This window comes from Chanodichthys erythropterus, chromosome 3, assembly GCF_024489055.1.
Source record: "Chanodichthys erythropterus isolate Z2021 chromosome 3, ASM2448905v1, whole genome shotgun sequence".
Classification (NCBI taxonomy): Eukaryota; Metazoa; Chordata; class Actinopteri; order Cypriniformes; family Xenocyprididae; genus Chanodichthys; species Chanodichthys erythropterus.
This window is the reverse complement of record NC_090223.1, coordinates 37,299,118-37,325,032: the sequence shown is the minus strand read 5'-3', so window position 1 is coordinate 37,325,032 and position 25,915 is coordinate 37,299,118. Positions and strand designations below refer to the sequence as shown.

The 25,915-nt window shown below is 37.3% G+C and overlaps 1 protein-coding gene across 7 annotated transcripts in view; it reads left to right on the top strand.

Annotated features, from left to right (window-relative positions):
* rarab (retinoic acid receptor, alpha b) overlaps positions 1-25,915 on the top strand; it is a 123,044-nt gene that overhangs the window by 35,894 nt on the left and 61,235 nt on the right. For 3 of the 7 annotated variants that reach the window (XM_067382093.1, XM_067382098.1, XM_067382094.1), the window contains one exon: positions 19,332-20,028. In XM_067382093.1, coding sequence (XP_067238194.1) covers positions 19,860-20,028 — 169 coding nt within the window. In that variant the 5' untranslated portion in view covers positions 19,332-19,859. Of the gene's footprint in view, positions 1-930; positions 988-6,320; positions 6,503-19,331; positions 20,029-25,915 lie in introns of those variants that run through there. The other 4 variants (XM_067382091.1, XM_067382092.1, XM_067382097.1 and 1 more) reach the window with 3 other exon arrangements.

The window sequence follows — 25,915 nt, the reverse complement described above, 5'->3', positions numbered from 1 at the left end:
TGTTGCTTCTAATCAGATTGTAGCATCTTAAAGAGCATTTCGAACGCCAACCAGGATATGAGCTTCATGTGGAGTCTGTTTCCCTCCTCCAAAATCCATCACAATAAATCATGTCACTCCTAGTCACACAGCACAGCTCTGTTAGCACAGATGCAGAACGCTAAAATGGATAAAAATCTTCCTGAAAATGAATTGAGTTGACTGTGGAGGTAGATTTGGGTATGGACAGGTGGGACATGTCCTTGCCAAAAGTTAAAAGACCAATATATAAAGTGAATATGGTTGTTTAAATATAATACAAGTATTGAACATTTTTCAAAATTTGATTTGCTTCGTTACAAACCATCAAGGTTTTTTACTTCTGCGTTTTCTTTTGCAATATTTTGCATTGTGACAGGCAGCAGTAGGGTTGACCACCCGTCCCGCTTTGCGCTGTACCGCACAACATTTTCACCTCTTGTCCCGCATGTCACATATTGAGAAAATGCCCCACATTTTCATCAGTCTGTTGGTTTTTAATTTTTTCATATTAGGAAAACGTGCATGCATTCTTTTGCCTTTTAAAAAAACATTTTTTTATTCTTTTTGCTGCGTAGTTTTTCACCTAGCTACATTTAACAGTGCTTTGACAGAAGAAACATCCCGCCTTACACAAATACAACAGCTGTTTTTTAAATCTTGTCCAGTGGTTGAGAAGAAAGGAGAAAACATGGTCACTAGTAGGTTGCGACGGCTGTCAATCGAAATGTGGAGCAGTTATCTGCAAAAATAGTTTCAAAATAGTTATCTGCTTGATGCCTGCTGACTTTAGGGTCAGTGATGTTGAATTTAAATGACATGTAAAATAAAGACATGTTATGTTACATTGTGATGTAATGTGATTTCTGGAAGGGACTAAACACTTTTTTTTTTTGTTGGTGGTCACCCTAGACAGCAGTGCAGAGAAATTAGAAACAAGAAGGAAACTGGAGTAAGTAGTCAAGTCAAGTGAGTCACCTTTATTTATATAACACTATATAAAGTATAAACAATAGAGATCGTTTCAAAGCAGCTTTACATTAATAAACAGGATTAATAATCAGTGAGGCAAACCGAACTCAATTCTGATGTAAAACAGCTCTAAAAAGACAATAGTGTCATTCTTCAGCTGAAATGATGAAATGAGTTCAATTCAGCCATAAATCCAGCTCAGTTCAGTTCTTATCTGATAGTGTCAGTCAAATCCATAATTTTGCTGAATAATAAAAAGTTTGTTGTTTAAATATTAAAGGGTTAGTTCACCCAAAAATGAAAATTCTGTAATTAATTACTCACCCTCATGTCGTTCCAAACCCATAAGACCTTCGTTCATCTTCAGAACACAAATTAAGATATTTTTGATGAAATCAGAGAGGTATCTGACAATTTAACCACCACTTTCAAGGTCCAGAAAGGTACTAAAGACATTGTTAAAACAGTCGACGTGACTGCAGTGGTTCAACCTTAATGTTAAGAAGTGACGAGAATACTTTTTGTGTGCAAAAACAAAACAAAAATTACGACTTTATTCAACAATATCTTCTCTTCTGTGTCATTCTCATACATTGTTCACATCAGGTTCTACATCAGAACGCTGACTCCTATTGGCCGGCTCCTGCGTCAGCATCACATGCATGTGTTGTGCTGCTCACATGATCAGCTTTGGCCAATACTGAGCTGGCATTCGACATAAACACGGAAGCCTTCACTGTGCTTTCTGTGTCAACTACATAAGGGAAGAGAAAAGTCGTAAAGTCATTATTTTTGTTTTGTTTTTGCGCACAAAATGTAATCTTGTCGCTTCTTAACATTAAGGTTGAACCACTGCAGTCACATCGACTGTTTTAACAATGTCTTTTGTAACTTTCTGGACCTTGAATGTGTTGTATATATTGCTGTCTATTGACGAGTCATATACCTCTCGAATTTCATCAAAAATATCTTAATTTGTGTTCTGAAGATGAACGAAGGTCTTACAAGTGTAGAATGACACAGAATTTTCATTTTTGGGTACACTAACCTTTTGAAGTAGTTTGCAGTCTTTTTAGTTCAGGTTTTGTAGCTTTGAATTCAAAATCATTGTATTTAAGAAATAAAATATTTTTTCTTTCTTTTGTGGAACACACAATATTGTTTTATATATTTATCAAGTATTTTTTCTGTCCAATGAAAGTCAGTGGTGTTCAGTGTTGTTTTGGTCCACAGTGACAAAAACAGTTTTGTTCTGCAGAAGAAAGAAAGCCACTCCGGTTTGAAACAACATAAAGATGAGTAAATTATGACAGAATTTTTGAGTGAACTGTTGCTTTAACTTTTTAAATTGCATTTTACTGTACTTTTGTTTCTAAGAAGGATTTATGAATACATCTTTAGTTACTCCTAGTTGTCAAAAAACAAAACAAAAAAACATTTCCAATGCAATTCACAAGGTGTTTAATTAGTTCTCAATAACAAAAAGCAAACCAGATTCACATCAAAAGGAGCATAATGACCCCACAATGCTTTGTCAGCTCCTAAAAAACATCGCAAATTATTTATTGTCTCTTTCGCTCATTAGCATGTACTTTACATCCTTTATAAGAAAAGAAAGCATGTGGTTTCTCCTCTCAGAATGGTCCCCCTGCGGATCAGCGGAGGGAACTTGGCGAACGTGCATCACCCCAAACACTTCAATGTTATCTTCTCTACTTCCTCCTCGTTCCCACTGGGACTCTCGTCCTCGCTTTGAAGTAGCTGCACTTGAAAAAGACATCTCATGCACACTGAGCGGAGTAATATGAAAAAAAATGTTGAGAGGAGATTGGTTTTGGCTGCTCGAGTTAGAGGGATTTGTGGGTCAGACTCAAAAACTGCATGCAGCAGCAAAAGGATGTAATTGTTGTTGTTGCTCAAAATCAAGCGAGTGCCATTACGAGAAAAAGGTTCTAAGCGATGCCAGGAGAGCCGCGTTGTATCCGTGCAATGCTGGCTCTTCCGGCTCACTTGAAATAGCGAGACCTCCCTCCTCATTTGCTTGTGAAAACATCGCTCCGTCTTGTCAGTGTGTGTCCTCTCATGCATACGATCTTGCAAACAGCTCTCTCCCTATAGCTTGTTTGAATATATAGTAGATGCTTTAATGCGCACCCACTCTGCTCGGCTGCTGCTGGCTTCTTTAAATCAGGCTTTTTCAGTTGTGATGTTCATTTGATGTTAATTGAAGCCAAGGGTAATGACAGCGCTGGCAGGCACACTTGTTCTACTTTGCACCCAGAATCAAAAAGCATGCTGCAGCTTTCTTCCATTTCCAGTATCTGACACGAGCGATCATTCTTTCAGACACCAGGGATTTCATCTGGAATAATATGATGATCCTACGGCCTGTCGTAATGAAGGATTGTATGATGGAAGCTTGTTTTGGCACATAACAGCTGGCTGACATAAATTTAGGAAGCCCGCTCTGTGATGCATGTTCAGAGATTTGTAGGGATGTTGATTTGTGGATTGTTGAATTTATTCAATTTGCGAACTGAATTTATGGTTGATAAGAGGTGATATGCTGTTTTAGTGTTTTGTGATTGTGGTCGACATTCATTTGGTCAGGCGTTGATGATATTGAGTCATTCAAGTCTTCAATTATGCTAAGCAGGCAATGTACTTTGCATAACACTGGTAGTGTATTCTTATGTGTAAGGTTACGTTGTTTACTGTGAAATGCAGCTTTTGTTTGCTAATGCTAAATGCTAATGTGATTTATTTACAGTATGTGATCACAAATCATACTCAGAACATGAGCAGTTGTCTCGTCCTGTGCCAACAATACACATTCACATTTTAAAGCAAAATCAAAAAGCAAAAATTATTATTGTTTTTTTTTTTTTTTAACTTGCCAAGTAGCAGATAACAAATGTACTAGCCATAAATATACCAAAAAAATCCCCGTAAAATTTACGTAAAAAAACCGGCAACTTTACCGTAAAAAATACGGTAGAAACATTTTAGGTTTTACGGGACAGCACTTGGTTTACTGTCTATTTTACACTTCAAAACCATATCATTTAAAGGTTTATATTGTAAGAATTACGGTTCATAACTGTTTTTTACACACTGTAAAATATTTTTAAAAATATTTAAAAAAAAAATTACCAACCTAATGAAGTACTAATATCTGTTTTGTACCTTTTATATTACACTGACAACCACCAAACACAGTGTTATGCGAGTCACATGATGAATCAGAGCTCATCACAAGCAGCTTTTCCACAAGCTGAGAAGGAAAATACTAATATATAGAAGGTCATTCACACAAACACTGAACACCATGGTAACACACATGAAATTTTAACATTAGATGTAACATAAAACCCTAATGTACATAACGGATTAGAAAAAACTAAGAAGAAAGAGTTATTTCAGCGAAAATACATCAAATATGAAGTGTCACGCAGGGAATTTTGAATGTCAATTTACATTTTTTTACTGTAAATTATACAATGACTTGTTATTTTTCACTTCCAAAAACTGTAAATTTAACGGTATTTTACCGTAAAAATTACATTAAATGTTATTCACAGTTATTCACCGTATACAGTACGGAAACTTTCTGTAAACCAATGAACTTCTTTTCACCGTAGCATTTTTACAGTCTTTTAAAATCATTTTTTATAGTGCTGATTTTGTGCTCAAGTAACATTTCTTATTATCAGTGTTGAAAATAGATGTGCTGCTTAATAATTTTGTGGAAACTTGGTGTTTTTCAGAATTCTTTAATGAATAGGAAGTTTAAAACCACAGCATTTATTTGAAGTAGAAATCTTTCTTTATAAATGTATTTACTGTCAATTTTAATCACATATTGCATCCTTTCAATTAATTCTGAATAAAAATATTTATTTCCTTCAAAAATGCTTCTGACTCAATAACTCTGATATAACTGTTCAAAAGTTTAAAGCTCTTGCCATGCAAATCTATAAAAAAAAAGTAATTAATAAAATGTATTTTTTTATAAACCTGTCAATGGTGTTTGAAAATTACTCATTATAATTATTTTTTTATTTACATATTATAAATATTTATAATGCACAATTTCATGGTTGGTAAAGAAAATGGCCAGTAAATTTTCCCCTTATATTGGCAAGTTAATTAATGAACTCAATCAACAACAACAACAACAACAAATATGATTTTATAATTTTGATATTCCAACTTAATTTTCACTTTGATTTTGATTCACTCATGTCAAAAACAGAAATATAAATAAGGAAAATGTATCTTGAAAGTACAACGTTGTTTTCACCTGACCGCTTTCACTTATGTCAAACAGTTTGTAGTATTATTCTTTGTGTATCGTGCTATACTGTGCGTTATTTTGCAAAGAAAATGAACAGACCAAATTGCAAGCCAAAGCTCAGTTGGGTCAGTATTTACTGTTTGAAAATGTGTTACTTTTGGACTCTGCTAAAGTCTTTCTCTCAAATTCTTTTAGTTTCAGTGTTTCTTGTCCAAATGTCTTGTAAGCCATGAAAGGGTTAAGAGTTGAAGACTTGGTTTATGGGGCGGCGTGCTGTTTGTGCCAAAGTCATCGGAGGGGGTTTGGTTATTGCCGGTAATAGCATCATTAGGGGGAGAAGCGTTCCAAACCATATTAAAGCCTTATAGCTGTATCAGTCATGTGAAATGATATGCCTTTGTTACTCCAGACTCAGCCCACCGTTTCATCTACCTAACCCAGAGATATGGCTTTCATTGCTATCGGGCCCCGCTGCTGTGATAGATGATGCTGTTTCATGTGCCAACGGAGGCGTATGTCTCTGCTTTTCACTTGTTTTTAATTAGCTTTCCAATACTAATCAGCATGATTGTATTGAGTCGGTCCTCACTGTAAGATCATTTCCCCAGTATCATCTGTAAAACACACAGACAGAAAGCAGAATTTTCACCCTACACTTCAGTGCGATGATATATCACTCATGGTAAGATCTGTTTCCTGTGTAATTTTGAGATAAGGTGAAACAGTTCGACCCTCCGTGCTGAAAATGTACGTCGGCCTCAAAGTGGGTATCCTTTATTGTGGTTTCAACGAGATGGTGTGAGAAGATATTCCACCGTCTCTCTCTCTCTCTCTCTCTCTTTCTCTCTTTCTCTGGGGTGGAAGGAGTTGAAGGGAGGAGGGAGGTAAGGTATGCATGAGGGGGAAAGAGTTCCTCTCTCCTCAGTTAGGGTCATGTGAGCTGCTTGACGGATAAGCCTCAGTGAGGCGGGCAGAAAGCGCTAGAGGCGCAGTGCTGATTAAAACTCAGACTGCTATCTATCATCTGCCCCCCCCCCCCCCCCCTCTGCCCCAGCCCTTTCCACCCTCCTCCAGCGCCGTCTTCCTCGTATTATTCTCTGGTGTGGGCGCCACGTAACAGATGGGTTTCCCAGAATCCAATATCGTTCGGTGGGGTAAAAGCCATTTGCATGTGCCCATCACCCTCCTACAGAAGACACACTTATTCCTTACAGTGTGAGTAGACCTCTGTCTCATGTATCCCTCTCTCTCTTTCTTTCTTTTGCTCCCTCTTTCTCTGACCAGTGTCCTCATTTTTGTCATACTTCTTATTTTGCTTAGCTGAGGTTCGGAGGCAGTCTTGTCCTTATTTTCTCTCTCTCTCTTTTATTAGTTTGTGATTCAGTTTTCAAAAAAGAGTGTTTTTTGTCATGATAAACAGTGTTTACATAGCCAAAGAATTAATGCACATTGCAAAAAGGAATATTAAAGGCATAGTACTAACAAAAATTTAAATTCTGCTGTCAATTGACCCTTCGCTGGGAGTTTGTTGGACAAAATGGCGGATTTGGCGTTCTGATTGGTTAGATCGCTTGTCAATCAAAGCAGTCAGTAGTTAGAAGATTAACCTCGGTGGAGTTAAACTTGAAAAATTGTGTGTATTGACGTCTTTCCGCGTTTGAAACAACATTGATTCTCATGTTCATTCATGTTTATTTGATGCTATAAATGGACTCGTAGGAAGAGATGATCGGTTTACGAGCCTCTTGAGCTGAGGCGTTACAGCGATCTGACACGACCATGGTCACGACACATTAAAGAGCCACAAAACGTTTTTTATTGTTTGAATTTCTTAAAAAACTACACAGTTTGAAAACTGGGACTTTGTTTAATATCATAAGTAACCTGCTTCATCTTGTCTGTCGACGTGTTGTCAGTTTCCTCTTTGCTTCGCGATGTATTTTTTCACTTGTGTGTGGCGTGACAGCGCCATGGCTTGTCAGACAAAGCAACAGTAACTAAGGGGGCCGAGTCTTTGCGAAGGGTCAATTGCTCACCCTCATGTCGTGATCCCCACCCCGGACCCCAAAAGGAGATGCTCATGATGCTCTTTGTCATATTTTGATAGTGAATAATGACCAGAGGCTGTCAAGCTCCAAAAATTATGACTTATTTGCTGTTCCACATCTTCATTTGACTGCTTTTTCTGAGGAAAGACTGACATTTTATTACCAAAGCCTTTATTTACTAAACATCCTCTTTGCTATTACTCAATACAATGTGCATATTCAAATTTGATGCTATGAGACACAATAGAAGAATGACACTTTGCATCATAGATGTCAAACCTGGCCTGACATGTCTTGATAAGCTATTTTTTGTATATACGCTACACTACCAAATTTGGGGTCCGTATGATTTTATTATTATTATTAATAAGATGAATACTTTTAAAATGTTAACATTTTAAAATAAAAATGTTCCAACGATTTGTATTTCAAATAAATGCTGTTTAAAACTTCATCGAAGAAACCTGAAAAATTCTGCAAATATATTAAGCAGCACAACTGTTTTCAGCATTGATAATAATAATAAGAAATGTTATGTTTCTTAATTTATAATGTAAATGAAAAAACCCACAGTGGCTCCTCCTACTGCAGAAACTTACATTTTTCTTAGTTATATTTGGCACCTGTTTATCAGGAAGTGACGATTTTGTTCTGTTTGTCTAACTGGATGGAAACACTGCTTTATTCGCAAATGTTTCCCCCTATATTTCAATTCTGTGCATAAGTTAAATTCGCAACTGTGGATGGAAACACAGCTATTGTCAACATTCTGATTAACTTCTCTGTTTATGGAAGAAAGATACAGGCATTTTGAATGACATGAGGGTGAGTTAATAATGACAGAATGTTAATTTTTGGGTGACCTATCCTTATAATGTGATATTTTGTATGTCAGAATCACTGTGTACTAATATTGCATCTCTGTGCAAAGCCTTTGGGTCACATTAAGCTTATTTCTGTTTGTTCCACTGACCATATTCTAATGCATATTCTCATATCATGCAGCATGGTTTGCACTTCCTGGGGTTTATCCTGATAGATAGAGGCACTTCAATGGATTGGATTCATTTTAGATTGAAAATTGTCTGCCCGTTTGCAAAATAAGGAAGGAAGGTAATTTGTGTAGTTAGGGCATGAGGTCAAGAATTCGGTTTCTGCCTCATTCTGTGTGCAATAAGAGCCCAGCATGCCTACTTGTAGCCAATCTCTTTCTCTCGTTTTCTGTGTCCTGGTGGCCTGATTTTAAAGCCCCTCAGTAATAGGGTTATGTGTGCCATGGTTCACTTTTTAAGGAAGAGAAAGAAAAGCAAAAGTGAGGTGTCAAAAACATAGTGTTCTTGATGGGCATTAATGGAAAGACCTAATGGAAATCACCTGGTAACAAGAGGACACCCTTGGGTTTCTGGGAAACAGTATAGTTAGGAGATCACAAAATTGTGTAAAGTCTTTTCCATAACTTTTGGTTACAATGGAAACATATATGCATATGTGTAGAAGCATGTATAGTCTTTTTCTTTCTCTTTTATTCCTTTAATTCACACAAACACTCATAATTAGGTAATATGACACTACAATGGGTTCCAGTCACCAAGAAAGAAAAAAAAAAAAAGTCTTGTCTTTTATTTAATCCTTTTATATGTTTTGTCAAGTCTAATTTATCACTCAGTATTAGCTGCATCTTCATTATAGCATATAGATATGTATGGATATTCATCCAGGAAACATGTATCATAACAATGGGAGCTTTGGAATTTTGGACACATTCTTATCTTTGACGGATGCTATTAATCTTACTGACCACCTGCAGTTAAAACACACATTCACCATCCAGCCAGTAACCTTTTCTCAAATACCAGGTGTGTGTGTGTGTGTGTGTGTGTGTGTGTGTGTGTTTCTGCTTGTGTGTAGCTGCAAAGGACAAAAGAGGGTTCATCCTTGAGTGCCACTTGAGTGACATGCTGCTCCACTATTTTGTACCCTTGGTACCCGTACGGTTTTTATTTTCAGTCAACCTTTGGCATTTGTCTGAAACATTTGCTGATTAAATATGGCAAATAAAATTGTCATGAAATGATATATACTGCAGTACTTGAGTATTCAAGTTCATATAATCAGTATCGTAAGACCGTATCGTATTACCATTAGGAATGCACAATATATTTGAGTCATATCTATTTTTTCATGGGTTCGCCTGCCTATTCAGTCTTAATAGTAAACAAACTTGGCTTGCTGACCTCGAAGGAGGCTTGAGCTCCGAGCTAACCCACCCTGTAACAGTACTGCGCAGAGGAAGAATAAGAGAATTGGAGGAGGAGATGGGGATGTTGCTGAGATGACGCATGGACTACTGCTTATAAACGCTCATAATGATGATTGACAGGATTGAATGTTTAGGCATCACCCAAACCTACGCTTGGAACTACATTTAATGTAATTTAGTTTAATTTTTATTTTAACATAGTTTTTCATAACTAAATATGTTATCATGGCTAAATTCATGGAAAAATTCATTTTTATTTTTCCATTTAGACAAATTGGAATACAATTATAAATGTAACCATTAATGGTGAAATGATTTTCAAAGTGGATCGGACCAAACACCACAACACACTTGTAGCCAATCGGCACTAGGGGGCGTGTCACTCATGATGGGGGAGGATGGAGAGTGAGCAAGAGGGAGATTTTGAAGAAAGACTGTAGAAAGAGAGATGGCTGAGAGACATTACAAAAAGAGGAAACGTCAGAGGAATATCACTGGGAAAAGAAGGGTTATTAGCTACGACTTTTCCCTCAATAAACTCCTAATTTACTGCTTATTAATAGTTAGAAAGGTAGTTGTTTAATTTAGGTATTGGGCAGGATTAAGAATGTAGAATAAGGTCATGCATAATAAGGCATTAATATGTGCTTAATAAGTACTAATAAACAGCCAATACTCTAGTAATATGCAAGCTAATAAGCAACTAGTTAAAAGACCCTAAAATAAAGTGTTAGCAAGAGACTTAAGCGAGAAGGCCTGTTTGCGTTGTTTCTGTTCCATACGTGAGTAACATTGGTTTTGTTATTTTTCACAGAACCAAGATATGTTGTTGTTGTTGTTGTTGTTGTTGTTGTTGTTGTTGTTGTTGTTGTTGTTGTTGTTGTTGTTGTTGTTGTTGTTGTTGTTGTTGTTGTTGTTGTTGTTGTTGTTGTTGTTGTTGTTGTTGTTGTTGTTGTTGTTGTTGTTGTTGTTGTTGTTGTTGTTGTTGTTGTTGTTGTTGTTGTTGTTGTTGTTGTTGTTGTTGTTGTTGTTGTTGTTGTTGTTGTTGTTGTTGTTGTTGTTGTTGTTGTTGTTGTTGTTGTTGTTGTTGTTGTTGTTGTTGTTGTTGTTGTTGTTGTTGTTGTTGTTGTTGTTGTTGTTGTTGTTGTTGTTGTTGTTGTTGTTGTTGTTGTTGTTGTTGTTGGTGTTGTTGTTGTTGTTGTTGTTGTTGTTGTTGTTGTTGTTGTTGTGTAACAGTGTTGGGTGTCATTGTTTGTCTGGAGCTGCTGTGCCTCTGGTGGCTAACAATGGATTCTTACTTATATATACTCTTGTGTACATTTTTTGTTCTTCCTTGTCATTTGTTCATCATCTTTTCTTTATTTTTCACAATGAATTATTATCTTGCATTGCATGCTCATGCATTTTGGGGACAGAGCAATGATTTTGAATTTGAATTTGTTTTGGGTTGATTTCAAATATCAGCATTGTTTCTCTGAAATCGCTTACTGCCCCTTTAACCATTAATTTAAACATTCATTTAGCAATTTATCGGTTATCAGCTATAACATGAAAATAATTATCTGCATATTTGTCAGAATTTCAGTATCGGTACATTCCTAATTGGCATCATGGTAGTGTACACAAAACATGTAAACACATGTGATTTTGTAGGCCTGCTCCTAACATGCAAGCGACAAATGCATTGAATGAACAGTGATTGTGAGTGTATCTATAGATCAAGCCTTTCTTCCTGTCTAATTGAAACGCTCCCTTGGCACAATCTATATGCATGGCGTACACATGCATTTAGCTCTCTCTCCCTCATAAAGGTGATAGCCCTCGTTTAGTGCATGGATTTATTACCTCTGCTCATCTCATACCTATAGTAATGACCTTTGAAACTACCTCTCTTCTCGAACCTCCCTCTCTCCCACTTGTCTCCTTTACCACATGTCTGCAGTCTCAATTCATTTCCCTTCATTTCATTTGGCTGTCTTAATGGACGAGGGGAAGGGGAAATAGAGCCCATTACTGGGCTATGGACTTTCATCATCTCTCTCGTTCTCTGTCTTTTTCCCCCTCCTCCTCCACCTCCCTCTCTCTCATGGCTCTCTAATGGCTAATGCTAATGAACAGAGACATCTTTAACAAAAAGACATTGAAGCAAAAAACAACCTTTTTCAGAGAGGAAATTGTGTTTTACTCTCTCTTTCTCTCTCTCTCTCTCTCTCTCTTTCTGGGTTTGTGTGTGTGTGTGTTTGTGTGTGTGTGTGTGTTCAGCAAGCACTTTATCTGACAGTGGTGCTTGTAGACATGGCCATGCCAAGTACAATGTATTGACCTCTGGCCTTGAGCAAATGCTAATCAATGAGTCCAGCAGTCCAAGTCCAGGAAGTCCTTGGGGACGGCATTTAAAACCCCCTCCGTTTGTGGTCTAGACAACAGCCAGATCCTTTAGGAATAGTTTTTACTCTAAACTTCCATTGGCTGATTCAATCCAACCACTTACTCCTTAAAACCTGTCAGGAAGGTTGCCAGTTCCCTTTATTTTTTCCCTCTTCTTGCCTTGCAGTATGTTTACACACCCTGTTCTCTCTTTTGAAAGGTTGCCAGATACTCTAACTCTTACTCCCCTTAAATGTGTGGTCTCTTTCCAAGGGCCTTTGGCCAAACGTTTCTTGCAGCATACTTAAGTGTCCCCAAAGGAGTTTTCTCATGGAAAGAGTGTCACTTTCCTCTAATATTCCTCCCCTCACATATAGTTTTGTGTCTGACTGAACAGTTTGGCCGCATACATGTATTGAGGGAGTTTTAGTATCTATGTGTGTGCGGAGTGAATGTCGTTTAGATTAGGGAGTGTTTTATAAGGGCGGTTTCTTCCCCAGTGGTTTTGGTTTGTTTGTAGCAAGAGAGCAATCGTCCCAGACGTCGTATATCATTGTGTGTGCGCGCAAGTATGTGTTTTTTTTTTTTTTTAATCCGTGATGCTTTGAGACCATAGAAAGATAAGTGGTGGCTGCAGTGATGTAACCTTTAAGCATGCTCAGTAAAATTGTGCTTTTAGATGTGCACTGATGTTAAAGTTTTGTCTGTTATTTATTTTCAAGTTAGTGATAAATGCTGATATTAAAATGTTGCCTGAATAAAACTAAATAAATAGTAACTTAATTCAGTCATTTTAAATGTTACAAGTAAATCACAAATTGTATAATATATCCTGCAGGATGAAAAGTGGATATGCATTTTAAGATTTGGTAAAGATTGTATTTAAGTGTTATTTGTTAGTGTTTTTAATTATTGATATACGTCAGCATTACATGATGACAAAGATAATTTAAATGTAAAATTAAGGGAAATGAGCAGGATCCATTAAATATATCCAGTATTTATTTTTAATAAATGTATTACTTATTATCAGTTGTTAGCCTAAATATCACAGAAATAGGGCAACAACTGATACACTACCATTCAAAAGTTTGGGCTCATTAAAAAAAAAAAATGTATAAAAAAAAAAAATAAAAAAAAAAAAAATATATATATATATATATATATATATATATATATATATATATAATATATAGCAAGGACACTTTCAGTTAATCAAATGTTACAGCAAAGACATTTATAATCTTTCAAAATATTTCGATTTCAAATAAATGCTGTACTTTTGAACTTTCTATGTATCAAAGGATTCTGAAAAAACATGATTTCCACACAAATGTTAAGAACCACAACTGTTTTAAATACTAATAAAATAGAAAACAGCTCTTAATTAAATGAAAACGGCTCTAAAATTAAATTATTGAATTATTCCACAATATTACAATTTTGGACATGTTTTAGGTCGACTTGAAATAATGTAGTTCTGCTTCACTTTGCACAGTGAAATGTATTTTTCATGGTTGATTCTGTTGCAGGGTTATAGTTTGGCATGATAATTTACAATAAATACTGTTGACACTTGCAGTCTTTACCACTGTTGCTGAATGTTGCTTTCACTGACTCTGACATTTAAGTCATTCATTAGTGCAAATATGTGAGACATGGACCAATGCCACAGGCAGCTTGGAAAGTGAAAAGGAAACACTGAAGTGTGTGTGTGTGTGTGTTTTGAAATGTTTGTGCATGCATGTGTGTGTGTGTGTGTGTGTGTGTGTGTGTGTGTGTGTGTGTGTGTGTGTGTGTGTGTGTGTGTGTGTGTGTGTGTGTGTGTGTGTGTGTGTGTGTGTGTGTGTGTGTGTGTGTGTGTGTTAGCTCCTAAAGTAGGTCCACATGTCTCTCCCAGTTATGCTGAAATAGCAAAGGTCAAGGTTCCTGAATCTTAGGCCATGAACCTTGACCTTTTGTTATTGCACATTTCCCTCAGCCTGCCAGATCCTCTGTTCTCTCACACACAGACTCAGGCTCTGTTTTCTCAGCATTGCCTCAAGATATACCATTTCTATCCCCTGTTGTCATTCAAATATAGTCTCCCTGGTCCAAGAAACAACCAAACGGCATGTTTTGAAACATGTGTGTGCACAAATGTGTATATTTCAACAGATATAGAGCCTAAATATGTTCACACACACACATTGCATGAGATTCATGTGGTGCTGGTTAAGGTAAGCACTAAAACATTTATAAGATGAGATTGTAAAGGCACATTGCTGAAGAGCGTGCATTATGAATGAATGATGCACTGTATGTGTCTATATATAGAAAGATTGATAATTTATGACTGCAGAGATCTAGATTTCTAATGAAACATCTCCTTCCATACAAATATACATTAGTGATTGACATTGCATGTCTTTTGTTCATCAGATCAGACATGAAGTATGCACAAATTGTCCTTAAGACAATTAAAGATTTTGAATGGTAAAATTTAAAGGCTTATATTTATAAAACTGTTAAAAATTTTAATAAAATGAATGAAAATGAAAAAAAATAAAAATAAAAAATCCATTCCACATAATTTTAACATTGCAAATGTTGAAGTAAAAAAGGAATAGGTATGTTAAATAGATCTTGTCTAAAAATAGATAGCATGTGGTTTAGTGATGAGTATTTGTGAATTTCTTGAGTGACTTTCTAAAGTTTGCTCATCCAGTCAGAGGAGATAACATCTCTTTCAAAAGGACATTTGTCACGCAATAACTTAAAGTTCAGTTAAAGTCGTATATGACTTTTTTTTGTCGTATATGACTATTCATAAATATACATTTTATGACCTTGATTATTTTGTGACTGATTTTACGTTATTAGTTTTTTAAAGGCTTGCTGATTTATGTGTCAACTGCTTAGATGTTAAATATATACAGCATATTGTATTTAATATATTATTATTATATTAAATTTAATCATATTGTGTGTGCTTGTTTATATGATTATATGAGGACACAACTTTATATAATGACATGGTATTAAGGTAAACTTTTATTGTCCCTCCTGGAGAAATTAGTCTTGGGCCATCACCCATGCTGCAGTAGGCTCACAATTAACACACATTAATCAACAATCACAAACAATAAAAATGAACAATATCAACAGAATAACACAGCAATAAAAAAAAAAGAAAAAGAATAAATAAATATATGAATAAAATAAAATTACAACTCCATACTGCCACTGTTTAACAGCTTATAGACACAGGAATAAATGAGTTTTTAAATGTATTTAATCTGCAGCGAGAAACTCTAAACCTCCTCCCAGAAGGCAACAACTCATACTCTGTATTACACTGGTATTACAACGTAGATGTGGTTGGTGAGGACATTTCCCAAGTCCTCGTGATTAAAATGGCTTAAAAAACATAATAAACAATGTTATATTAAAATTATAAAAATGCAGAAAGTGAGATTATTACATAATTATTAGGGGTAGGGTTAGGGGGATAGATACAGTTATACATAGACACAATGTGTGTGTGTGAAAAGAGAGGGCACTTCTGATGTTTTGGTATGAAACATGAGTTTCTCACTCTGAGTGTGTGCATGTCATTGTTTTTGCTGAGCTGTCTATCACCTTCAAGTCTTGCATGTATGATTTGCATGGGAACTAGTGTGCCTTCACCCACACTTACTTTCATTGTCAGATTATTTGTGTGGGTATGCGTGTCCTTTATTCACTCTAGTGAACTTAAGCACATCTGATTATGACCGTCTCCTCAGCTGGCGAGTGTTTTAATTCTAACTGTGTGTTATATATGTGGTGTATGTGTACTGCTCTTGTTTGTGATAGGCCTGTGGGTTCTTATATCAATGTAAATGTAGTTTCATAAAGATTCAATAATCTCTTTGCAAGCACATTTTTCTTACATGTGCTGATAGATTTAGATTTAGATGTAGTTTGATCATGACGTTCAAAAGTTTAGGGTTGGTAAACATTTTTTGTGTGTTTGAAAGAAGTCTCTTATGTTCACCAACACTGCATTTATTTGTTCAAAAATACAGTAAAATCAGTAAATTTGTGAAAAAACTGTTTTTATTTGATTGTTTTAAAATGTAATTTATTTCTGTACATCATTACTCCAGTCTTCAGTATCATATGATTCTTCACAAAAAATCATTCTAATATGATGATTTGCTGCTGAAAAAAATTCTTATTGTTATCAATGTTGAAAACAGTTGTACTGCTTAAAGGATTAGTTCACTTTCAAATGAAAATTTGCTCAAACTTTACTCGCCCTCAAGCAATCCTAGGTGTATATGACTTTCTTCTTTCTGATGAACAGAATCAGAGAAATATTAATAAATAACCTGACGCATCGGAGCTTTATAATTGCAGTAAGCTTACCAAACGAGTATGAGCTGAAGAAAGTGCCTCCATCCATCATAAACATACTCCACACGGCTCCAGGGGGTTTACAAAGGCCTTCTGAAGCAAAGCGATGCGGTTGTGTAAGAAAAAATATCCATATTTAACAAGTTATGAAGTAAAATATCTAGCTTCCTTCCTGTAAAACTCTTGCAGTTCAAAAAGCTTATGCTACATCCTACGCCTTCCCTATCGTAATGCCCGTTCCGTTTTTTCCATAATTTGAATACGGAAGGCGGTGTGTGTGTGTGTGTGTGTGTGTGTGTGTGTGTGTGTGTATATAATATATAATATATAATTTCTCATTCTTGAAAGCATTTGATTGGACCAAACTTTTTAGTGCAGGATGAGTCATCAATATTTTTGGTCCATTTTCACAGAAGAAAAAAACTACAATTCAGAGGTGCTCGTATAATACATTTTGTCAACTTTCAGGAAAACACTAGCATATAGATTAGCCTCAAAGCTAACAATCATAGACTAATAGCTAAATTTACATAATATTTTTTTTCGTGTCATAAATATAATAAAATCAAGTTAAAATAGATTTAACCGTCTTACTGAATAATATCACAAATGTTCAGTATAGCTCTCTCATTTTCCTTCTTGGTGTCTTTATTCGTGTCTATCTATCCTTCACACAAATACATGAGTCTTCTAATCTTTCTTTATCACATGTTCTCACACACTCTCTGGCAATGAATTAGTTTGAATTAGTGAGTTCATTGCTATGTAAAGGGGACCAGTGGGGTTTAACCTACTTAGTACACCGGTTTAATAATGTATGAGTGAGATTTGAGAGCCGTGTGGAGCACAATAAGGTGTCTTCACTCTCTCTCTTTCGGCTTTGATCTCTCCCTCTTGCTGCCTTCTTTTTCTTCTCTTTCTCTCAGTTTCTCCTTCCTGCTTCGAACGCTATCTCGAGCTGTACATCCACGATTCTCCACATGCCTTCAGGGAGATTCATAATCCACATTCCATATGAGAGAATGTTTGAAGTAGATTTATTTGTGCAATATTTCGTATCTGTTGTGTAGTCTAGAGAATAGATGGGGTGGGTAGAGTCGAGCAGAAAGACACCGGATACGGTAATACAAATGGACCTGGAAGGTGAGGATAGATAGACGCTAGGATGGTGAAGAAGCACGACAGGCTTGCAGACAGACAAACTGATTACAGATAGACAGTTTTTTTGCTCATCACTGGTTCTTCAAACAGCGTTTTTCCTCCTCCTCACAGTTCGTGCTCTCACATTTTCAGGTTATGCCCAGATAGATAGTGTTAATGAGGGTTTCTGACAGACGGTCTGTGTGAAGATCCTGCTCTGCGTTCCTGAGGGAACTCTAGAGTTAACAAGCTCACTGGGGAAGACCTTGGCAGCATTTTCCCACGCTGTCAAGCTGGGTTCAGTGCTCAAGAACAGGCCCTGTGTGTAAATTCACAGTCTTTCTTTCTCTAATTTCTCAGTTTATTTACTCTCTTTGAGGTATGATGTCAAACTGGATGTGTTGTGATGTTTCTGATGTGAAACTGCAAGAAAGAGGAACACATTACTATGATTATTAAACCAGAATTCCTCAATCATTGTATCTAAAATGTGTGTGATCTGTGGTGCTTAACAATGAGTTACAGGTTTTACAATGGCTAGTACTGATAACAATATCTAGAGAGCAGGGTGACAATTTGACAAGGCAGACTTTTTGCGTTTTTTTCTGCAGATATTTTAGGGAAATTCTGCAGAATGGATTTAATGATAATGTGTTGAACAGAGCAGAGAATACTACTGTTATTAGTACTTCTTACAAAGAACATCAATTAATTTTTTTAATATGAACACACATAGGGTGGGGAGTGTGCGATTCTTTGAACTTTATGAATTATGACCATTAGAAATCACCCTTCGCTAAGCTCCTCCACCTTGGTTACTGTTGCTAATTCAGACAAGCTGAACATCCCTTAGACCAGGGATGGACAACTCCGGTCCTGGAGGGCCAGTGTCCAGCAGAGTTTAGCTCCAACCCTAATCAAACACACCTGAACCAGCTAATCAAGGTCTTTAGGATTAGTATAAAGTTATAGGCAAGTGAGTTTTTATCAGGGATGGAGATAAACTCTGCAGGACACTGGCCCTCCAGAACCGGAGTTGTCCATCCCTGCCTTAGACCTTATTCAGAGCAGCACCAAGACAGGTATGAAAGCGAGGCTGTGAGGGATAGACTTACCTATGGCATCCACTGTAAAAAGCTGTTTAAAGCTCCCAGATCACTTATAATTTTGTTGTCTGGATTTTTTTGTCAACTGAAATTTCTTGGAAAGATATTTTTGCAGTGTTTCATCAGCAAAACAATCCAAAAACACATTAAATAATGGTGCAACCCACTGAAGAGAACCCCGCTTTCATTCCCGTTAAAAATCAAAGATGGCGCTGCTGTGAATAAAGTCTATAGAAATGAACTGGATATTTCCATACAATGTGATTTTCAGGAACATGTGCTCATGACTTGTAAAAAATGATTGGATAAAATTCTTATGTGGCCTGATTGAATTGAGACCTTAAAGCATTTTTGTGCTTTTAAAAATTGTGAAATTGCACAGTAATTTGATTAAACATTAGTCTGGCTGTTAGGGCTGGGCGATATATCGCATGCAATTGTCACACGCATTTCGTCAGTAAAGCCGGTTCCCTGATTACCGCTAAATCACCATCACCTGCTTTCAAATGGAGCGCCATTTAATAGACAGAGCCGTAGATCACTGATAAGCCACGCAATATCGCGTTCATTATCGAAGTCGATATCTGCGATAATGAACGTGATATTTGCGTGGCTTATCAGTGAACTACGGCTCTGTCTTATATTGGTCACTATGCACACTATATGAAATGCATGCCCGCAAACACATCTGACAACTAAAAAGTGTCTTCTGTTCCTTTCCACTCTTTTTCTTTCTTTCTTAGGTCACCACGTTGGACTGACTCACTCTGACAGGTTTGAACCGAGAGCATTTTGTGACCTCTGGAGCACGACATCTCAATTCCTCTTGCGTCACATCGCCCAAGTCAGTCCTCCTGAAATCTGGTGGATTGCAATGAGCTCAGGTCCTCGTGAAGAGTCAAAGCGCTTCCCTGCTGCTACATAACATATCCGTCAAACAGTGCTGGAATATACTGCCTCACACTCTTCTATTCCAAGAGAACATTGGGATTGTATCCAGAGTGTTACATAACACCAAAACAAAGAGCGGTATATCTGTGAGCTGTACACTCTGATCGAATGGCGTCATAACCGCTCGTACGCACACTGGATCACCAGTCATTAACCTGTCTCGGTCTTACAGCCACAATAGTAAGTGACCACACGGACAATCGCAGACAAAGCTCTCCTAGTTGGATTACCAAAAGTAGCTCATGATGGGAAAGTAGACATCTGGCATCACGGATAGCCTGCACAGAGGTCTGGGACTCAGTGTTGTATCTGAGCGTGCCATGTCTGGAAACGGCAACCCCTGCCCCAGCCCTGGAGGGTTGGGCACTCCTTTAGGGGGCTTCCCTATGTCGCACTACCCTTACTTCTTTCCTCATATGCTAGGAGGGCTCTCCCCTCCAGCACTTCCAGGACTTCCTGTCAGTGGATACAGCACTCCATCTCCTGCAAGTGAGTATCCCTCGTTTCCAGTGTTAAACATCTGCGACTTGCTATTAGAAGATGCATTTAGGTGTGACACACTTGTGTGACACACTTAAACAACAGTGCATGATGGTCTGGGAAAGTGTTTTCTGTAGTATGCTGAGTGAAATGTACAAGAAGTACATAAGGAAGAGTTCACCCAAAAAATGAAAATTATGCCATTTTTATATATAGTTTTTATGTCAACATGCGCTAGATGGACATGTTTGACCATTGCGCTCACTTTTGCATTGTCCTGCTCATGACACAGCGTTCTTAATATGTGGCGCTCAAGGTCAAATTTTAAACATTTGTCTCAAGAGCTTGCGTTTATTTTTGTTCCACTGTCTTACGTCTCACATTCTGTGTAAATGGTCCCTTTGAGTAAACGAATAACAAGCTGCTCTACAAGTGAAATGTATATCTCAAAATGTGACTATATCTCACATTTACGACTTGTTTATTTTAAACGATATCTCATGATATTCAAATTGTTTTTTACTTTGAGGTTTATACGGCCTCCATATCATAGTGATCAATTTAATGTGTCCTTGCTGGCCCCAAGCATTTTAACGATAGTGTAAGTAACAGTAAGTAGTTAATATGACTTATGTGCTATTCTGTTTATTCCATGAAATAGTCAGAATTTTATTTTTGGATGAACTGTCTCTGTTTACCTGTAAACAAACAATTAGTAGTCGCTATGATTTTGTCTTTTACAGATGTGCTTACTACAGTCTATTCTTGCAGATATGGTGGCTGCTATTTCTGTGTGTACTTTACAGATCACCCACTGACCATATTAAGCCTCAGGAGACCCTTGATTAAATACTGTTGAAGCCCAGCTTGAATTTTCCAACAACCACTATGGGACACTTATAAAATCCTTGAAGAAGGTCTAGCTTTTATGGCTTTGAAGTTTGGCTCTTTTTTATCTTTTGAAAATCTATTTTAGCATTTCTATTTTGTGAAATACACTTTAGATCAATATGTTAGAATGACTGGCTATTTAAAATCTCTCTGAAGTTTTGGTTCAGTGTTGTTTGTGATCTGACAGATGTCTTCATGCTCAGCTCATGCTCTGTTCCGTTAAAATGCATTGAGTTTGATTACAGCCCATATACATGATCCTGCTGTTACATAAAGTCTTAATGTGTCAGATCTTGTTGGTTTATACAGGTTATCTGTATATCTGTTGTTTGGCCTGTTCTGCACTTTGAGGTGCAAAAACCACCGGAATGTTCTTGGGCAAAACAAGATGCCATGAAGCCCACAGTGCCTAGGGTTATGAACGTCCTTATGTGAACTAGAACTATGTTTGTTAGCTTGGGTCTGTTTGTGCATGAATATTTGCTTGCGAGTACTCGATGATTACTGAATGAATCATGAAAAATTCTACTTTCATTATAGCTTCTTTAATACAAACATTAGTAGTGCAGTATATCTCAAAAATCATCTTAATATTTTTCTTTTTTTTTCTTTTTTTTTTTTTTTTACAATATTTGATATATATATTTTTTTATATTTACATATTTGCTCTAATATAGCTTAAAAGGAAGTAGCATCATCAAGTATAAGTAAATAAATGTAAACATTGTCGCTTTGTGGTGCTTTCAAAACATTACTGTTTGTTTGTCTATCCCAACCAGCTCAAAGTAACATGGACTCAACCAGTTGTGTGAATTTGGGGCGGGATCTGTTTCAGCAGATGGGACATGCCTAAACTTGTTTGAGAATAGAAAATTTGAGTAATGTATGGGTACGATTTTAATTGTTTCGTTAAAAATTACGGTCTTAACTGATTCATTACTATACTAATAGTATTAAAGAAAATGGCAATTCTGAGTAATGATGCAAATCACTGAATCAACATTTTTAATGTATTCATTTTGAAAAGGACAGTTTGAACTGATTCGTGGAAATGATTCAAATTCTTATGCCATTTTTGCTACTGATGTTTAAATCAGAGATTCTATTAAAACATATTGTTGTGAGACAAGTTTGTATCATCTTTAGGAAAATAAAAAGTGCAGTTCATAATGAGTAAATTGTACAATAGTCTTTCAATCATCCCTGCCGAGAGCAAGAGTTGTCGCGTTGTTCAGCGATCTGTGGAGACATTGCCGTCCACTTTCCACACTTGAAATGACAGTACAAGTACAGTGTTTTAACTCGGTGGGAGGGAGCACATCTTGAGTCAGCTACTGATGCAGTGGCTGCCGCCAACCACCATCGGCAGTGAGGCTTTGGCAGTCAGTCAGCGGCAGCTCCCTCCTGGGCCTGGAGCTACTAATGTGCCTCTCTGCATAGTACTATATGACAAACAGCCCTCTGACGCTCTTGGGGGCTAATTATTACACACCCCCTGCTGACTTGCGGAAAGACTCATTGTCAGGCGAGAAAAAGCGCACAGCAAAAATGTAGTGCCCCATGTGAGAAAAGGGGGTTTGGGGGTGTTGTGGGAATGTTATTATTTTGCTTCCAGAGGATGATGCAAAAGTTTGCATGGAATTAGCTCTGGTAAGCCTATTAGTCAAGGAGACTGTATCACCGTGAAACCCACATAAGTGTGTTGGTTTGGCTTTGGGCTGTGTATTTGCATAAGGTCCAAATGTGAGAACACGGATCGATGAGGAGCGGAGCAGTTATTTATCGTCATCCACAGCAGTTAGGCTATGGAATATGGATGGATATGGAGGTGCCTGTTATTGTTGAGCTCTCCTAACTTGACTTAAACAGCCGCTAGAAGGAATCCCCAGGGTGCCTCATGTCACTTTCTGTGCTGTAATGATGTGTCAACTGCCAGGCACAGAATTCAAGCAGCTGGAAGGTACAGTGATTAGATTTGGGCTCAATGGAGTTATGCAGAACTATAGCAGACTTATACCTCCGATTTGGGCATCTTAGTTAGCGTGATATGTGAGTGTTTCAGTGTGTTTTCTAGGAAAGAAAGTGGAAAGGTGGACTCCTGTCCTTCTGATGAAGATTAAAAGCGCTTCTAACTCTGGTGCTCGTGTGTACAAAGTTTATTAATCTCGGCACTTCATTTATGAATTACCCAGCTATCAACATAGAGGCCTTGTCTACCAAAAAAACCAAGTGACCAAATTTCACAAAGTGTCATGACATGAATGACTCGGCTCTTTTTGAACACCTCTGAGGTCTCCGAAGTCTCATTTGGAATTTCATTAGTGTAGCAAATGTAGTGTATTTTGCAATTCAGCAAACTGTGCTGCAAAAAGTGTGCTTCAAAAATGCACATGGGGGTCAACATGTCATTTTCAGGAGTGTCCTACAGTGGTAGATTGCTATACTTCATTTAAAGTGCTTTAGCAAAATTTTTCTAAATCCATTTATGAGTAATTATTAAACATATAGTTTGTATGACAATACAATTCAATCAGTCAATCAAATTATTGATTGATTGATTGATTGATTGAATGAATGAATGAATGAATGAATGAATGAATGAATGAATGAATGAATGAATGAATGAATGAATGAATGAATGAATGAATGAATGAATGATATATAAATAACGCTATTTATTTATTAATAACAACTGTTATTTATATGTTTACTTTTATAATTTGTGCTCAGGTCATTACTCTTCACCAGTGTGAGCGGGGCTAGCTCAGACTAATAAAGTGTTACCCTGATCAGGCCTGCCAGGTGTTGTGTTGTTCAACAAATTCGGGCTGCTGTGTTTTTTTTAGTATAGCTCTAATCCTTGATAGCTCCCTGTCCTCAGATTCAAACTTCTGTTCTGTCACCGGCTCCCCCAAGCGCCACTTGAGTTAAATATAGAACACAGTTTAATGCCACAAAGTGGTTAGCATCAGCTACCAACAACCCCTGCCTACTTCCCTCCAGGGTCCCTGCAGAAAGACAAGCACAGAAATATTCAAAGCACGGCAACTGTGCTCTGTTCTGTTGGGAAATGAATATGACTCTCCTTGGTTCGGTTTATTAATTTTTGATATGTTGTTGCTGCTGTGTCTCATTGGCTTTTCGTAAGCAATAGCAGAGCAACAACAGCAGAATGAATTAGCTAATGCAACAGGAGTGTCTTTTTATACTACTTCATTTCCCTCGATGTTCAGGTGACCTTTAGCCTTGAATTGTAGTTGTGCTGTGTTGAATCATTTGCATGATTGTGATGCATGCCAAAGCCAACATAAAATGTTGAATTCCTCTCAGTGCTGAGTGCACCCCATGTCTATACTTACATCTCAGTTTACTGTCACTAAAAGCTTACAGCACCGTCAAGTCAAGTCACCTTTATTTATATAGCGCTTTATACAATACAGATTGTTTCAAAACAGTGTTATAGACATAACAGGAAGATGATTTAAAAATGTGAACAGAGTTCATTCATGGCGTCAAGCAGCTCTGAAAAGAAAGTAGTAATGGTTCTTCTGAAGTTTAGTGTTGATTCAGTTCTGTTGATCATAAATTATTAATTTAGTAAATTTCATCTATTAAGCAGTTCTGCAGAAAACAATAATGTCATTGTCCAGCTCAGTTCAGATCGCATACAATGGTGTCAATGCAGTCAAATCAAAAATATTGTTGAATATTAAGTGTCCCCAACTAAGCAAGCCAGAGGCGACAATGGCAAGGAACCCAATGAAGAAAAAACCTTGGGAGAAACCAGGCTCAGTCGGGGAACCGGTTCTCCTCTGGCCAACAAACGAATACGGTGTGATTATGATTCAGACTGCATCACACGTCAAATCAGGCTGTGGATTGGTAGCATTTAAAATATTTCATCCAGTTCCTTCTGCTTGAAGATGAGATTTATCACGCTGGTAGGGAGACGAAGCTGGCCATAGGGGTCTATTCAGAGGACTTGTCTGGTTCTTGTGGTCTTTGCTGTGGATCTGTGCCGATGGCTATCTAGTCGACAAGGTCTTCACAGGGGTTTGTTTTAGTAGACACAGTCTCTGCTGACATTCATGGCTGTGTTGTGGTCATGTCTAGGTGTCCAAAACACATGAATGCGTACAGCAGAGTCTGCAAAGCCGTCTAAAACTCTGCATATGTTGACAGGCAGGTAGGATGTCGGAGATTGGACGAACATTCTATTATTGACGACTTCTGTTATTGATTGCTATCTGGATGTGAAGAGAGTTTCAACCAAAAATCTCCTGGAAAGTGCTGTCCTTTTTCAGAGCATGTTAGTGTAAGTTAATTTCTTCATTCCGTTGAGCTCATTGGGTTCGTGTCTTGAAGAAAAAGTACAACAGCCTTTATTAATGTTAATCTGAAGTGCACTGTAAACGGTTTCAGACCACGTACACAAACTCTTTTGTATTAACCAAACTAATCATTCTAATCCATTGGTTTTAATTTGCTAAGCTCTATTTTTTTCAAGGACGATCTAACCAGCATCCCAGAGGTCCTTCCTCTTTTATAATGAGCACTTTTTATATAATCAAAAAAAAATTTTTCTATAACAGATTTCTTTCTTTTAAGAGTATTATGTCCATTATTTAGAATATTCCCACATGACCTTTGACCTTGTGACCAAACATCCAAAACCTGAAATATACTTCAGGAACCACGTTTGACACATCTCTCTGGTTCTCGTCAGACTGGTGGTTTGCAGTCCGTGGCCGATACAAGAGCTGCCTGTCCTACACCAGCTGTCTGGAAGACATTTTGACAGATGTCACGCTACAGTCGTTGACTCACAGTTGCATGTGTGAGGAGATGGGCCTGTCAGAGGGTCCCTGGTTCTGCTCTGGCTCCTAGAAGTGTGAAAATGCTACCTGTCTGCTCTGGCAGGGGCTGCCCATGTCGTTTAGCTTTCAGATGTCACCATGATTCCCGTCTCCTCTGAATGAGGAGCAGACCACCCTTGTTTGTCAAG